Source organism: Eubalaena glacialis, chromosome 14 (assembly GCF_028564815.1).
Source record: "Eubalaena glacialis isolate mEubGla1 chromosome 14, mEubGla1.1.hap2.+ XY, whole genome shotgun sequence".
Classification (NCBI taxonomy): domain Eukaryota; kingdom Metazoa; phylum Chordata; class Mammalia; order Artiodactyla; family Balaenidae; genus Eubalaena; species Eubalaena glacialis.
In genome coordinates, this window is record NC_083729.1 from 1,981,888 (window position 1) to 1,999,368 (window position 17,481).

Here is a 17,481-nt window from a genome sequence, read left to right on the forward strand (position 1 = left end):
ATAGGAAGAACACTCTTTGACATAAATCACAGCAAGATCTTTTTTGACCCACCTCTTAGAGTAATGAAAATAAAAACAAAAATAAACAAATGGGACCTAATGAAACTTAAGAGCTTTTGCACAGCAAAGAAAACCATAAACGAGACGAAAAGACAACCCTCAGAATGGTAGAAAATATTTGCAAATGAAGCAACTGACAAGGGATTAATCTCCAAAATATACAAACAGCTCATGCGCTCAATATCAAAAAAACAAACAACCCAATCCAAAAATGGGCAGAAAACCTAAATAGACATTTCTCCAAAGAAGACAAACAGCTAGCCAAGAGGCACATCAAGAGATGCTCAACATCACTAATTATTAGAGAAATGCAAATCAAAACTACAATGAGGTATCACCTCACACCAGTCAGAATGGCCATCATCAAAAAATCTACAAACAGTAAATGCTGGAGAGGGTGTGGAGAAAGGGAACCCTCTTGCACTGTTAGTGGGAATGTAAATTGATACAGCCACTATGGAGAATAGTATGGAGGTGCCTTAAAAAACTAAGAAAAAAAGAAAAAGAAAACTAAGAATAGAACTACCATATGACCCAGCAATCCCACTACTGGGCATACATCCTGAGAAAACCATAATTCAAAAAGAGTCATGTACCCCAATGTTCACTGCAGCACTATTTACAATAGCCAGGCCACGGAAACAACCTAAGTGTCCATCAACGGATGAATGGATAAAGAAGATGTGGTACATATATACAATGGAATATTACGCAACCATAAAAAGGAACAAAATTGGGTCATCTGTAGAGATGTGGATGGACCTAGAGGCTGTCATACAGAGTGAAGTAAGTCAGAAAGAGAAAAACTAATATCATATATTAATGCATGTATGTGGAATCTAGAAAAATGGTACAGATGAACCTATCTGCAGGGCATGAATAGACACAGACGTAGAAAACAGACATGTGGACACGGAGGGGGGAAGGGGAGGGTGGGACAAATTGGGAGATTAGGATTGACATACATACACTACCATGTGTAAAACAGATAGCTAGTGGGAACCTGCTGTATAGCACAGGGAGCTCAGCTCGGTGCTCTGTGATAACCTACATGGGCGGGATGGGAGGGGAGGGAGGTTCAAGAGGGAGGGGATATATGTATACATATAGCTGATTCACTTCGTTGTACAGCAGAAACTAACACAACATTGTAAAGCAACTATACCCCAATTAAAAAAAAAAAGATAACTAATAAGTACCTACTGTGTAGCACAGGGAACTCTACTCAATACTCTGTAATGGCCTATATGGAAGAAACATCTAAAAAAATTTTAAAAAGAGTAGATATATGTATAGCTGATTCACTTTGCTGTACACCTGAAACTAACACAACATTGTAAATCAACTATACTCTAATAAAAATGAAAAAAAAAAAAAAAAAAAGAAAACCAGTTTTCAGAGAGTTTGAACATGGTTTCCACTAACTAGCTTTACATTATAAAGCTTGCTTAACTATCTTATTTACTAGATTTTGCTCCAAATAACTTTTGACTGTTTCCCAAAATCTAATCCACGCTCACAGGACAAAATGCTGCTGCCCATCCAAGACACGCAGATTCCAAGCGCAAGCTCTGCAGGAGGGTCGGCTGGGCACGTGTCCACGAGAGGCCCTCAGTACACGCCTCTGTGGGACGACGGGGCAGAGCGGGCCTGAACTGCAGACCCACATCTGTCACCCAGGCCACCTTCAGAAAGTCCCTTGCTTCCTGAGCCTCACTCTTCTCACCTGTGAAGCGAGGGGTCAGATTACACGATCCGAGGCCTGTGCCTCTCTTTAAAGGAGCTACTTTAAAATGAGTGAGCAAGGGCGGGCTGTTGCAGCCTCAGTGGGTCCTGGCTACGCCTGCACAGTGGGTCCAGGGAGCCCCTGTGGCCCCTCGTCAGCCCCCAGCCAGCGATGTCCCCCAGGCGCCTGGGGCGGCAGGATTTTCCTCTCTCGTTAGAGGCAAGAGCTGTCACGCCCTCGGGCATCACAGACATTGTGGGGAGGGAAGTGAGGAGCCCAGAGGAGGGCTGTGACCTTCAAATTCCCTTCAGGGACGTCTGCGGCTGGGAAGGGGGGGTGGCGGATGCACTTTTCTTTATAGCTCCCACCAAGTGCAGCAAAAACCCGGGACTTTATACACAGAACAAACACAGGTGGGCAACAGGCTGACTAGGGAGGGCCCTGGGGCACGAGGAACACACAGTGTCGAGGGTCTGTGTCTTCTCTCCCACATGGGCCCCAACTCAGAAACACCCCTGGGGACAGACCCCCAAAGCTCCAGGAACGCTGCTCCCTGCAGCCCAGGGGCCAGGAAGGGCAGCCCCGAGAGACAGGAAACTTCTCGACAACTGCTCTGCTCCAGACAGACACTCCACCCAGGACAGCGAAGGCCCCGAGACTCTGTCCTCGCCTGAGCCCCCAGAGAGGGTACAGGCATTGTCTACCAACACCGATTCACGATGGACCATGGCTGAAATGTAAAATGCAAACTGTAAAACCCTTAGGGAAAACACAGGAGAAAACCTTCAAGATCCAAGGCTGTTCACAGAGTCCTCAGACCTGACACCCAAGGCACAATCTGTAAAACTCACACACTGAACTTTATCAAAATGAAGAAGCTTGCAGACAATGGAATATCTCTCAGCGCTAAAAACACACGAACTGTCAGGCCATGAAAAGCCATGGAGGAACCTTACATGCAATGACTAGAGAAAGAAGCCGGCCTGTAAAAGCTACACCCTGTATGACCCCAGCTCTAGGACACTCTTCAAGAGGTAGAACTGCAGGCGCAGTAAAAAGATCAGTGGTTGCCACAGGCTTAGAGGGAGGGAGGGCCAGTGGAGCAGAGGATTTTTAGGGCAGTGAAGACACCTTGTATGAATCTGTAATGGTGGATACGTGTCAGCACACGTGTCCAAATCCGCAGACACACGGCCACAGGTCAGTGTGGGCTCGTCACTGTAGTAACTGCCCCGTCTGCCGGGGGCTGTGCAGGGAGGGATGGGGAATCCCTACACTTTCCCCTCCAATTTGCTGTGAACCTAAAACTGCTCTAAAAGATAAAGTCTGTTGAAAAAAGAAAAACCTCAGCCCTGCAAATAAGAAGGGAAGCAACACCAGGACCTGCTTCCCCAGCGGGACCAGGGGCTTGAGTGACAGAAACGCACCCTCATCTAGGGCTTCTGTCCAGACCCCTGCTGTCTGGGGGGCGGGAGTGAGGCCCTGGTCCTGGGGCGTCCGCAGGATGGGCGTGTCCCGCGGAGGCAGAGACGAGCCCCCAGGCGGGGCCATGCGGCCTTGGCTGCGCTGCGGGCACCCAGCCTGCCAGGACCGTGCCGCAGGGTCTGACCGGGGGCCCGCTGAGCAAGCCTCCCTCCTCTCTGTGGCCACACTTGGAGCCCAGGAAGCCGGGGGAGGTAGGGCCACGGGCGAGGAAGCGGGGAGCCCGGGCCGCACCACCAGGCCCGCCCCGCCCCTGCCCTGGTCCCGAGGGGCTCAGCCTGCGCCCAGTGCTCTGTCCCCAGACAGCAAGCACGTTCTGTGCTCCGGGCTCAGCGGGCACGGCTGCATGGAATGACTCTCCGGTCACCACCTGCTGCCGCATCTGCCTGTGTTCGGGCCTCCTATGGTACGTTGTAAACCTTGGACTAGAAATTTCTGAAAATACACTGTGTCCTTGAAACCCGTTCTCTCCCTTCAAAGACGTGCTCCTGTGGGCAACTGCCCCCAGGCCTGCACCTTGAGTGTGTGACACCGGGCCCCCTTCCTCCTGCTCTGCCGTCCCTGCACCTCAGGAGAAGCTGCTTCTTTCCACAGCCAGTGAAAGGAGCTAGAACCCAGAGATGCACGCGCACAAACCCAAACAGGGAGGCTCCGCCTTGGCCTTCATCGGGGTCCAGGACCCATGGAACCTCCGCCCCAGGCCTCCCCTGGGCTCCACTAACGATTATAAATGGCAGAGAGCCTCCAATTTAATTGCAAAAGGTAATGATGCAGTGAGCATAAGATTAGATTCACCGCAGAAGGCAATATCCTCAGACAATAAGAAAAAAAATTGAGGAGCCGTGTATGAAGATGGTCGAAATCGATAGGAAGGTTTCAGTATTAAATACTCCAGCCGAGGGTCGCAAAGTGGTATCGACAGAACTGCTGACAGCAGATAAAAAAGGGAGAGAGAAAACGAAATTGGTCTCTGCAGAAAATAAGGTACAGATTAATCACCCCACCATAAAATCATTTTGAGATGACTGAGGGTCTGAAGAAGTGTTCACGCTTTGATGACAGGACGGGGCCCGCAAAGTCGGGGCCCCGGGAGCCACCGAATCCTAACGCCACCGGCTCCTCTTGGTGCCTCCTGCTGGGCGGGACGGCAGCCACTCAGCGGCTCCGAGCATCCTCTGGACCAGGCCCAGGCTCCCCGCCCCGAGCCTGCCTCGAGCCCCGGCACTTCCATAGGAGAGCACTGTCCCTTTCTGTCCTCAAGTGCGGTCTGGAGGAACACCCCACCAAGAGGTAGGCTGGAGTTAGGGGACAGGAGGGGCCCCTGGACTCTGGCCCAGATGGCCTCGCAAGTCCCCCTGGAAGGTGGGGGACTGTGCAAGTGTCTGCCCAGACCTGCGGGGGCCACCACAAGGACAATCGGAGGCAGCCAGTTCCCTTCGAGTTCCCTGCTTGAGCTTGAAAGTCTGGGTGAAATTTGTGTTCTACCCCATGATACAGAGATGTGCCTTTTTTTTTTTTTTTATTTTAATAAAAATAGTGATTTCTTTTCTGAAGTATTATACTCTTAAGTTCACATTGAAGCCTGGGAGACACCCTTCTGACGATGCAGCTTTAAGACTCAGACAGGACACCCCATACTGTGAAGGGTCTGCCTTCTGGGTCACGTATCGACAGTGATAAATCATCACTCATGCATCTCTTCACCCAGAGGGTGAAGACAGGCTTTACAAACACTGTGGGTACCACGATGGGAAAGTGCTGACCACGCATCCCGGGAACAAGTGGATAAGGTGAGATGCAAGCTCACTGAAGAAACCTGTCCAAGAGACACCGTCCATGAGCCCGTGGCAGTTGGGCCCCAGGCCCAACTGAGTGGGTGGCATTAGAAGCTTTCATTTCATATGTCTTGGTTTTCTCTCTAACGTTGTCGCTTTGACATGCAAATGCAATGAAATTATGAATGCATGTAAAAAACACATTTTATAAGAGGAAACTTTAAGAGATCATATATGAAAATATACCAATTGGCAGAGTATTTACTCTATGACGGACAAAGCATTCAAAGTGATGAATATTTGAAAGCCAAACTGGTTCCCAAGAAGGTTGCTGCTAAATATTAAACAGGTCTGGGAACGAACAAGGCCTGTTGAGAGAGACGTAACCTTCTGGTTGGGAACTTGTGGAGACAGCTACTCTCAGCCTCGGTGGCAGGATCTGAGGGTGACATGTGGGTGCCTGACAGGACGGGTGGGGACGGGACGGAGAGACAGCCTGTGTGCAGGCCAGGGCTCCAGCGTCCCCGTGGACAGATGGCTGACGTGCCTGACGGCTACACCCTCAGGACCGGGCACACACGTGAATGAAGGGAGGGCAGGCTGAAAGGTCACTGGGTCACAGTCAACCATTATTTTCACAACCAGGAAATTTGCCTACATGACTGCTCCTACCTGAAAGGTGATTTTAACCAAATACACATGGAAAATCCATTCATTAAAAAGACTTATACTTGAAACAGAAGACTATAATTTTGGATATCCTGCTAACTCTTTTGGACAAATTATGGCCAAAGGGGGGAGTTTTGTCAACGTCCAGGGTTCTGTGTCCTATTTGTACATGGCCCTGAGGCCTGAATCCCAAACAGCTTTTGCCTGAAAGAGACAATCACTCAATTCTTTGACTGATGATTCAGTCTGTTCATTAATTGTTTCACAAACAATGTCAAAATTCTAAACATATATGATCAAGAAATGTATTCTGAATTTGGCTGAAAGGTCAAATTAAAAAAATACAAAAAACCAAAACTGTGTAATTCCTGTTACTTACCACAGCCTGGCTGGAGCTTTCCTGCAAATCCCACAGCAGGATGTGGTTGTCAGCCAACGAGATGACTCTCTTCCCGTCTCCCGCGGGCTCCCACGCAACACTGAGGAAGGAGGGGGTCAAGCATTACATGACGTGTGAGAGTCCCACCTTGAGGCCAAGAGCTCTTACACATGGCCCTCAGCAAAGCCTCTGCCTGGCCCTTTGTCACCAGCAGTGTTGGCAACAGCTCTGCAATGACATGGTGCAGTACCAGGCTACCACTCTGCTGTGGCCTGAATGTCTGTGTCCTTTCCCAAAGTCATCTGGTGTTGGGGGGGGGGGGGTGATCTGGGAAGTGATTAGGGTTCAATGAGGTCAGGAGGGTGGGGCCCCGCGATGGGATTAGTGCCCTTGTACAGACTGACACCAGAGTTTCCTGAGCTCTCTGTCTCTCTATATATGTATGTCTCTGTCTCTCCCTGTCTATTTCTCTGTCTCTCTCCCTATATATCTCTGTCTCTCTCTCGCTGCCATGTGAACACACAGTGGGAAAGCGGCCATCTGCAAATCAGGAACAGAGCCCTCACCTGCACCGTGATCTCAGACCTCCGGCCCCCAGAACTGTGAGAAATCAACATTTCTGTCGTGTAAGCCCCCAGCTGTGGTGTTTCGCCATGGCAGCTGGAGCTGAGACACTGCTGACAGGTTCTCCCAGAGCCCGAGGCATGGAGAGCTGACCAATTCTGGCCACAGAGACACAAGGGGGCCTGCTGGGCGCTGGGTCTGAAGAGGCACAGGTGGACAGTGTGATTTTGGAGAGGATGCCCACGTCTTTCGCTGCCATCTCCTGGGAGGGCAGAGCTGAGAGCAGTGTGGGGCAGGGGGTGGGGAGGTCACAGCCCTGAAGTACCCACCAGGCCTGAGATGTCAGATAACAGCCTTCTGTTTCAGCCTATGTGAGCCACAGTGTCCTGTTACTTGCAGCCAAAACCTTCTTAACTGATACATATTTGAATAACAAAAGACAAAAATCACATCATCTCTGTGATAAAACCATGAAGAGATCAAAAATTTTTCAGTTTGATCACAAGTGTGAATTTCTGTCTTCCCTGACGAAATTCTTAAGTGCTTATAAAGAGGAGAATTTCATTTCACGTCCTCCAACACGTGAGTATTGAAGACATCAATAGAGACCCTCACAATTTCTCTTTCACACAGAATACAATACTGATTGATTGGGTGCCCCTCCCTAATACCATTCTTCAAGACTGTCAATGAGCTGTTATTACTTTTATCACAACAATAATGTAATTCAAAACTACAATTTCTTTCTCATTTATAGTTTAAAAACACACACAAAGCTCTCACAGTACATCACTCCTGTATTGAAGAGCTTACTGTATCTTTTCTAATAATAACAAAGAAAAATGCACAATATCTAGTAAACAAGAAACACCATAGCTGGAAGAGACACCAAGAAATCTGGTACTGAAATCTGTGGCTCCTATTTTGTTAAGATAATGGCAATTCTAATTTTGAAGACACATCTTTGGAGCAAGCTGACTGAACTTCTCTTGGTAGCCTGTTTTCATGGGGACACTTATGTAGAGTTCAGACAACTGACAATGAACACTAAGGAAAAATGCAAAACAGGGAGAGAGGGAAGAAAAGGGCCACCCATGGCCCTGTCCTGATAGAAGGTCACCCACAGCCCTGTCCTGGTAGAAGGTCACCCAAAGCCCTGCCCTGGTAGAGGGTCACCCACGGCCCTGTCCTGGTAGAAGGTCACCCACGGCCCTGTTCTGGTAGAGGGTCACCCACGGCCCTGTCCTGGTAGAAGGTCACCCATGGCCCTGTCCTGGTAGAGGGTCACCCACGGCCCTGTCCTGGTAGACGGTCACCCATGGCCCTGTTCTGGTAGAGGGTCACCCACGGCCCTGTCCTGGTAGACGGTCACCCACGGCCCTGTCCCAGTAAATGGGCAGGTGACAGCTGAGAAGGCCCAGCTTGCACACCTCTTCCCAAGCTCTGCCCAGCAATAAAGACGTCTGACTCGGGAGAAGACAGCCCCACCCCAGGGGAGGGGGCCATCCCACAGCCACAAGGCCACGTGCTCCATAAAAGTCTAAAACCTCAGAGTTTAGCTGGCCTCAGGTACCAGGCCTGAGGAACAGGAATCGTCATAAAAATAGCTTTTTCTTTCATAAAATGAGAATTAAGAATTTCAGCAAAGTAATCCTTGGGCAGTTTAAGTACGTGTACGTTTTCCACTAGTAACTTAGAACATCTTAAGGCTGACACGCAAGTCAAAACTTCTCCTTGGATAGGGAGGGTGGGAGGGAGGGAGACGCAAGAGGGAAGAGATATGGGAACATATGTATATGTATAACTGACTCACTTTGTTATACAGCAGAAACTAACACACCATTGTAAAGCAATTATACTCCAATAAAGATGTTAAAAAAAAAAAAAAAAACCAGACCAAAAAAAAAAACACTTCTCCTTGGGAAATGTATATCAAAAAAGGAAAAAGGGAAAATCTTTGAGACCATCTACCTATTACTTCTCTCCTCAAAGACCTATAAAGCAGACTGAGCATCACGATGACTTTAAAAGATGGTTCCACTAGGGCATTACGGTGGCATCACTCCAGCCGTTCCCAGTCTGAAGGTCAGGAGCTACCACCATGTGCACATCAGCAGTTCGTTTTTAGTTACAGAGGATGTTTCATCAGAAGTATGCTTTGAAAACACACACACACACTCACACACACACACACACACACACACACACACACACCCCAAGCAAAAAAACCTCTCCGTGACTTCTGGAGGTACCTGGCAAGAGGGAGAAGGTTCTTCAGGTCCCTGCCATGGACCCGCCTAATTTTTGAAAGCACCTGATGATAACAGAAAACTCTAAGTGCTGCTGGAACTAAAACTCTCTGAATAAGGCTCAAAATGGACTTGTTGTTTCAACTCCAAGTGATAAGAAATCTTAAGTAAAGATTTGCTGCATTTACTATAAAGTAAAAATTGTAAGGGCTTATAATACACATGAACAAAATTACCAGAGGCAAGCCAGAGCCCTTCCCTTTGAGCAATCACTCCGAGCTATTAATCTGGGCCCCTAGCAGATGCGGCCCCATCGGCGCTCGGTCCAGATGTGGAGAAGGACCTCGATGAGACAGAAGTGCCTGGGCACAGCCCTTGTCTGACCCACACCGTCCCAGCCCCGCCGGAAAGCTGAAGTCTTATTGCAGGCCTTCCTTCCAGCGGAACTTCCCGTGAGGACGTGTGGGGAGAAAGGGCGCTGTCTGCCTAGAGAGCCCTGGGTCCCGGGGCTAGGGTTCCAGCAGCACGACGGGCAGCTCCCGGGGCAGGGTGCCGGCGCTCTCCTCTCCGTCCGCTGTGCCACACCCACGAGGGGAGTCCCCTTCCCTTCCTCATCTCACAGACGAGGGGACAGACTTGGGAGGCTGAGTGGCCTGCCCCAAATGCAGTGGCTGTGAAAGGCAGGGCTGAGCCTCCAACCAAGGGCTGACTCCAGAACCATAGGTCACGACCAGGCCTGAGAGCTCATCATTTTTAAGAAGCTCCTTAGCTTCAATATCACCATTAGGCAAAGTGACAAAGGAACACTGCCTGACACCTCGAGTTAAAGCAGCTAATCATACTGACTTACTGTGTTGACACACTTGGGAAAAACAAAGCAGATAATCACTGTTCCCTTATGGTGCCTTGGTCCCCGTGACACACGCATCTTTACCAAGACACACGCAAACGCATCTGAGAAGTGGTTCCATGCAGCAACCCTCAAGCTTGTCCACAGGAAGAACCTTCCAGAAAGGTAAAGTGATGACTTGTTAACCCAAAGAAACATCTCACTTTTCAGAATTAAGGATTTTTAAAGACTAAGCACACTCAGACAAAACATACACACAACTAAAAACACAGACGGCATCTAAGGTAGATGGCCCAGAACAGTGAGGTGCAGCGGGTCAGCTCGGAGTGTGAGGCTAGCCTGCTGGAGTTTGAGTCCCAGCTCTGGGTGCCGTAATCTCTTAGTGCTTTGACTTCCTCATCTGTCCAGTGGGGGTAACAGGAATGTAAAAGTAGTCAACAGCACTGGTTTATGAAGATCAGGGTGATATTTAGAACAGTGCCTGCACACAGTAGGTGTTGAATAAGTCCTAGATATATATTATCAGATGCAGTTAGAGCTGAGCCTCTTAAATTGAGGACCGCACTGCCCTCCAGGGGTATTTGGGGGGGGGCACTTTTGGGTTTTCATGACGACCGGGAGGGCCAGGGCTGCTGGATGTCCCCTCATGTGCCACAGCCTTCCACAACAAAGACTGTCCACCCCAAATGCAACAGCTCCCCTTCGAAAAACCATAAAGCTTACTTTGCAATTTGCCTGGAACATTAAAATTATCACCCTTACATGCACCAAAAATAACTCCATGGAGATTTATTTTAAGGGAAAAACATCCTCGCGCGAGAGTTCAGAAGCTCAGCTCTCCACCTGCTCTGAAAGGCGCCCAGACGTAACGGTGCCCAACTGTCTGCTCTTCACTCCCAGCAGCTGGGGTCCTGAGTCACCAGCCCCACTTGCCGCAGCACCCAGGCTTTCCTCTGGTGGCCTCTGTCCAAAAGTGAGCCAGGCATCATGATCCCCCCTCGGGGTGTGAGAACCTTCCAGGGTCTGGAGTTACCGACCCAGGAACCAGTGACTTGGCTCAAGAGCCCAGTGCCCAGGCCCTGCACCAAGGGCTTCTGCCTGGCACTGTGTTAAGGTTAATACACGAAATGGGAAGCCTTCCCCATGTTCTCATTCTCTTTGTCTCTCAGCATCTCAGCCCCAATTTTGGCTCCCCTCAAGGACGGCGCAGGTCCCTGCACTGCTGGGCAAGTGTCAGCCCCCCTCCAGCCCCCGGGCAGCTGTGCTCCGGGCACCCGCGCTGCTCCCCGCGGAGCCCTGGCTGCCGTGAGGCAGAGAACAGGCAAACCCCAGAGCCGGGACTCGGATCCAAGCTTCAAAATAAGTGGACAAAGGGGAAGGGGGGGATGAGTGAGAAAGATGCCCAAGTGTGTTCCAAAGCTCGTCTCACTCGTTCTGCGTCACAGACATGCGCACGCACACACGCGTACACATACATGCAGGCACACACACAGACATACACACGTACACACACACACACACACACAAGAGCACTGGGCAAGCTGGAGTTAAGGCCTTTTTGGAACTAATGCAACATCTGCCCCTGAGCTGGGCCATTCATGCTCAGCCTCTATGTGTCCTGAGGAAGGTAGATCCACAGGGAAGAATCTTCAGGAATTAAGGCGTGCCTCTGAACATTTGCCATTTACTTCTGAGGGGATTTAAGTGTGTAATCTCTGACTTACGTGCAGTTGAAAGGAAAGGGCACACGTCTGCCTTTTCCCTGCTACAGGAGTTAACCTTGCCGTATTTACTTGGATGACCAGAGATGCCCAAAGTAGAAAAGGAGAGGAAAAAAGAGGTACTTCAGAAAACTTACATGAGTTATGTCACTAACAGTTTGTTAACTGCCCTTGAGAAAGACTAGATTAAGGAGAAAGCCAGCAACCATCCTGGGATGGTGAGAAAGCCCATAGATTTTCTCTCCTGGGATCCGTCTAAACCAGGTGTGAGGATTCGGGGAGAGCACGGAAGGAGAGGTAAACACACCGTTTCCAGGTATGGGACACACTCCCGAGTCTCACTGCTGCCGCACCACCAGCCCCCACCACAGAGCCCGGAGAGGTGCTCTAAACACACGAGAAGGGGGCCCAGGGGGCCCAGCACCCGGCACGTCTGGTGGAGGCTCTGATCGGGACGTGCGTCTGCCAACCCCAACGTTAGGGGTGAGTCTGGGCAGCTCACTATTAAGAATGATAAGAAAAAACAGACAAAACCCCGCACGTACACAAAGAGGGGGGTGACTGAAAGATGCATCAAGCATAAGCAGGACTGAGGATGAACCAGTAAAACTAGGTGCACTTTCCAGGCCACCAAGCAGGGTGATGGTGGGTCCCGATCGGTGGACAGTCCCTGATGTGGACAGAGCCTCTGAGATGCGCCCAGACCCTCGCCTCCCGCCTTGTCAGCCTCACCCTGGCTTCCCAGCTCTTAGTTTCTCTCACCTCGTTCCTTTCATATATGTGCCTTTTGTCCTATAACTCCTGCTCCCGTGGAAGCTGCAACAAACCAATTCTGTGTGTTCTTCTCTGGGTGGGATCAACCCGGAACAGTCAACACAGCCATGGGAGCGGGATCCCTCCTAAAGAAGAGGGTCCCCAAGGTGCACATAGCACTGCCGCCAAATGAGACGCCATGTATCACATGGGACCTAACTGCTGAGCAAAGCTGCTATTTATTGTCTACCCAGGGCGACACATCCGAAAGTAAGTGCGGTGAGTTTACAGGGAGCAACCCCTATGATCACGAGTGTTTGGAATAAGTGGAGTATACAAAGTGCAAAAACAAAAAGGAAATTCTATTGTGTCATGGTTCATCACCATGAAACTAGTGCTATAAACATAAGAAAATAACCCAGAATTTCTGCCATACTTGCTACTCCAAACTAAGTTTACTTCTTTGTTCACAAAAATCATCCACGTTTCGGCTTCATCACACTCTACCCGTGAATGTGAGTGGACATAAAATTATATTAACAAGTCCTGAACAAAGTAGCATACACCTAATATACGTACTCTATATCCCTTCGTAATCACTGAGAGAAAACACAAGAAAAGGGCCATTTCTGCAAATATACCCAAATTAAAAACAAATCTAAACTTCTTTGAGGCAGTTAACAAGGACCTAACGGCAGGAACAATGGTTCTCATCTGGCAGGTTTCATGCTGATCAAACAAAACACACACTTCTCTTCTTCAGGTAAGTGACTCCAAAATGAATGATTCACACTCTGGATTTTGGCACCTGGGGTGAGGACACTCAGAGGACACTGAGAAACTCTTAAAACAACCTCAATATAAAATTAATTTTCATTCACATAACTGACGTATCCTACCTATTCCCTGCAGCCTCTTCGGGCGGGAAGTGGGGTCGTCAGGGCAGCATAACTGCCCAGAGGACGGAAGCCACCCCAACACGACAGGTGGGAGACGGCTGCCACATGCTGTGGAAACCAAAGATCCAGCACACGAGGGCTCGGCCAAGACCACTAGTTCCCAGGGCATTCCGAAACCCACAGTCACTACTTGACTGAAAAAGGGAAAACCCCAAGGCAGAAACAAATCTATTAAGTCATTGGTGATTATATCAGTGGTTACCAGTCAAATTTTGAAAACCCTTTACAAAAAGAATGTAATACATTATTTCCCCAGTTTATACATCTCTCTCTTAAAATACACAGATTTGGCAATCTGGTTAATTTCTTCCTGCTCAAAAGTCAAAAAATCACAGCAGAACACAAGATAGCTTTTCATAAATGCTACAAGGATTTAACAAAAAGATCACTTTAAGAGTTACACCATTAAGTCAGGAAGCCCGCTTTGATTGAGTCTGTGGACGCAAGGTTTCCTGTGGCCGAGACACACGGACACGTGTAGTGAAAGAATCATGCTTATGCACTGCCGGGTACCCCTTTCTGACAACAGACGAGTGTGGAACTGTGGGCACTGGGTGACTTAGTTATCAGAAGTCTGTGTTTATTCTGACACTGCTCACCTGCACACACTTACACACTCGCATCAGCCATGTGCACGGCTCAACAGAAACACGCCCTCCCACTAAGAATCCAGCCATGGACAGTGTGTGGGCAGAAAGACCTGCCCTCCTCAGAAGCCTCCCTGGGCGGGACACGTCCGAGGCCCAGAGCCTATCACAACGCAGGGCGGTGCGGAGCCCATGGACACAGCTGCACCGGCCCTCCTGGGGCGAGGCTCCTGTCCCGTCCTTCTGCCCCAGAGAGGGCTGAGGGGCAGAGCCAGGGGGCAGGGCAGGGCCTCAACCCTGGAACGGCTGACTCTCCCCAGCCCTGAAGTCCAGGTTCACACAGGCCCTCTGCGGCCGCTCACTGCAGACTCCACCCAAGGCAGGGAGAAGAGGGCAAGTGCAGGGCAGGGTGGGCGCCGTGCGGCTTGGCGGCGCGTCCAGGGAGCTCAAGCCTTCTCTGCTCCTGGGTCTCACCAGCAAGTTCAGGGTCGGCTCGGAGCCATGACACATTTTGACCTGAAACACCCCCCGAATTCCAAGCAGCAGCCCTGGCTGTCCCTGTTCTCCTCCTCCTCCTCCTCCTCCTCCCACACCCTGTTTCTCAAACAGCAGAAGAAAAATCGACTACAGTTTAAAATTCTCCAGGCAGAGTTAGTGGTCCTTCGGGTTTACATTTTTAAATTATTTAAACCTCAAGTTTAAATAATCACAAACAGAACTTCAAAACATACATTCTCCTAAACTATCCCACTGGATACAATGGTATATGTCTGCCCAGCATGTTCTGGGAAAGACCCTTTGGGTTCATGAGAGGACCAACTGAAACACACTTTGAACCCTAGTATTTAATGGAAACTTGAACTACGATCTCAGAAAGAATACGAATTTATCCTGTAATATAAATAATTATTTATACTCCACACCGTACGTTCAGATTTTCGTATTTTGACTCTTCCTAGATAAGCTGTATCTGTACAGTGCATTTTACTATTTTTTCCTCATCACCCCCTTCCTAATACTTAGCTTCAATGACCCTCACAAGGCGCCAGGGTGGCTCTGATGACCATCCCCGTTTGACAAAGGAGACTTTAGCCAAAGTGAAAGAGGAAGACATCTTTATACTGTCCTGTAAAACCACAGACTGTTCTTTTCCTACAACATAAGGGATGCGAGGCCTCATTCCAGGCTTCTCTTAAAGCTAGCGGACCACTTTAGCAGTGAGCCAGTAACCAGGGAAGCAACTTCAGGGCTCCAGTTTAAAAACCTTACACCTAAGTACATCTAGGTTGGATGAAACCAGAAAGCACAAACCTGGACCTTATAAAATCTGATAAATCTTCCGGGATGACACTGTCATAATCACAGAGACCTTTCCACCGTCTCACTGGCAGCAGAATCATACCGTAGGATCTCTGAAAATTTCAAACATCTTTTCTTATGTATCCTCAGAGACAACTTTGGAAAGATATTAACGATAACTTTGAATTTACTCTGTGTAACATTCACCCAAGTCAACTTACACTGTTCTATACACTGAAGTGAAAAGCAGAAACGCAAAGTCAGAGAGGAGGCCAAATCCTTTCTTCTGGCCAGACCACCTCAAGTATTTGGAGACCTGCACAAGTTTCTTTTCTTCCATTTCCTCTCTAAGCTCAACACCCAAGCTTACGGCCCTTTTTTGTTCTTCTAATAAGAACGGTAACATGCACACCCGCTTCCCAGGAATTCCTGACCCTCTCAGCCGGCCGGGCATTCCAGTGTGATATTCACCTCCATCTGCACTGCGGAGGTATCTTCTCCCCAGAAAGCAGAGGTCAGCGGTCACTGTGCAAGTGCCACGGGCATCTGCAAGGACATCAGAGAAAGACCCGGCACGTCCCCCGTAATGAGGCTAACCCAGCCCGTCGCGGCCCCTCCACAATCTGGTGCGGGCAGGGTGTGTGGGGATGGGCTGCAGCTGACCGCCACTAATTTCGCTTCCATCCCCCAAAGCTGCTGGCTTCCGATTTTAGTGATTTCTCCCTTAAGGAGATTTTCACCGTCCGTGAAACAATGCAGTCTGTATGACTGCTCCCGACGCACCACTTGGGAAATGGTGCGTGTTTCCATTATCTTGCCTTTGCTTCCACTCTCCAGCAGGAAGCGTTAATCCACAGCCAAGGTGCATAACTCCTCAGCAGCTGGAGAGCCCCTTCATCATCATCAGGAGACGGAGAGCCACCAAATTACACTGTGGTGGCTAATCAGCCCCTGGGCCAATCTCGATGGTGATACAGCCCCTGTCTCATAGGGAGCCGGTGCCAGAGGACCGTCACCTCCTTCCTGCTCTTAGCTGCCGCGTTCCCGAACAGCCCCCCTTCATCGGGGCTCGAAAAGACGCCGGCGTACACGGGAGACGGGGGGTGATGCCAGGAGGCCCTAGAGGGCTCGGAGGGTCTGCAGCCCCCACGTGCCCAGCTCGCTGTCAATGTAGACACTGCACGTGCTGATAACACGCATCGCCCGTCAGGGTCGGCGCCGACCCTGGGAGACCCCAACCCCAGAGAAGAACGAGCACACAGCACACGGAGGGGGAGTCGTCAGCAGCCCTTCCTCACCTACCCCCGGAAAGGGGAAGAGGGTCAACTACACGTGTGACACTAGGACGAACTCTCACCTCAGTGTCTTTAACACAACAAGGTAAAATTTTATTAATTTTACTTATCTACATCCCATATCCTTCCAAAAGGATTTAAGGCAGCTAATATACATAACCTGGAGTATGACCAGGGATGAGATACCCTGAAAATGGTGAAAAGACCACAGTTTGGTGAAAGCATCCTCATGGCTCAGTCCAAGCCCTGCAGGCAGCCCGCCACCAGCTGAGCTGACTTCACCCAGGAGGAGCTCACGTGAGTGGCGTGGCCACGGCCGTGTGTCTGCTGAGCAGCAGGGCGGCCAGTGCCCCTCACCTCAGTGCCACAGGCAGAGTGGAAAGAGGGCCATGAGCTATGACTAGATTCAGGGAAAGGCACGCGGCACTGAGCAGGTGTGAAAGAGAGCTCACTGCATCCAGTGAATTTAGAGACTCCTGAATTCAACCCATTCGACACACGAGAGAACGAGGCCCAAACTGACCTGACTCGCCATAGGGATGCTGTGAATTAGCTACAGATCTGCAGGCAGAGCCCAGGGCCACGGACCCCAGGCCCACCGTTTCTTCCACAATCGCCACGCTGACTGCAGGAGCGAACCAGGAGGGAGAGGAGAAGCATGCCGGGAAAGAAGATGACTCTAGTATCTGCAAAATGAGGGGGTCCCCTCGAGAGCAGAATTCGTTTACGCTGATCATCCAGAAAGGACCAGCAGGAAGCTGCGTGAACACTCCCCACACTTATTCTGATGAAGATGTGTCTACACTCCCCGCGCCTGACACCACTTCCAAACCACAGAGCGACGGCCACAGGCGGTTCCCAATCCCCATTCCGCGGGTGCGCCCTGCAGCCAGACTGCCCAGCTGGGAAGCCCAGCCACTGCCCCAAGGAGCGAGCGAGCCTGGACGCAATCTCCTCCTCTCTCTGGCCTACAGTTACCTTACCTACCGTGGTCCCCACTTTACAGGGTCACTGTGGGAAATGACAAGGCGAGGCACGCAAGCCCCAGACGGCCGGGGTCTCAGTCACGACTCAGCATCGTTTCTGCGGCCCCAATTCGCTCCTTTCTCACTC

The 17,481-nt window shown here is 50.1% G+C and overlaps 1 protein-coding gene across 4 annotated transcripts in view; it reads right to left on the reverse strand.

The window, feature by feature from the left end:
- EIPR1 (EARP complex and GARP complex interacting protein 1) overlaps positions 1 to 17,481 on the reverse strand; it is an 88,283-nt gene that overhangs the window by 13,701 nt on the left and 57,101 nt on the right. For all 4 annotated transcript variants that reach the window (XM_061210666.1, XM_061210664.1, XM_061210665.1 and 1 more), the window contains one exon: positions 6,092 to 6,191. In XM_061210666.1, coding sequence (XP_061066649.1) covers positions 6,092 to 6,191 — 100 coding nt within the window. The remainder of the gene's footprint in view (positions 1 to 6,091; positions 6,192 to 17,481) is intronic.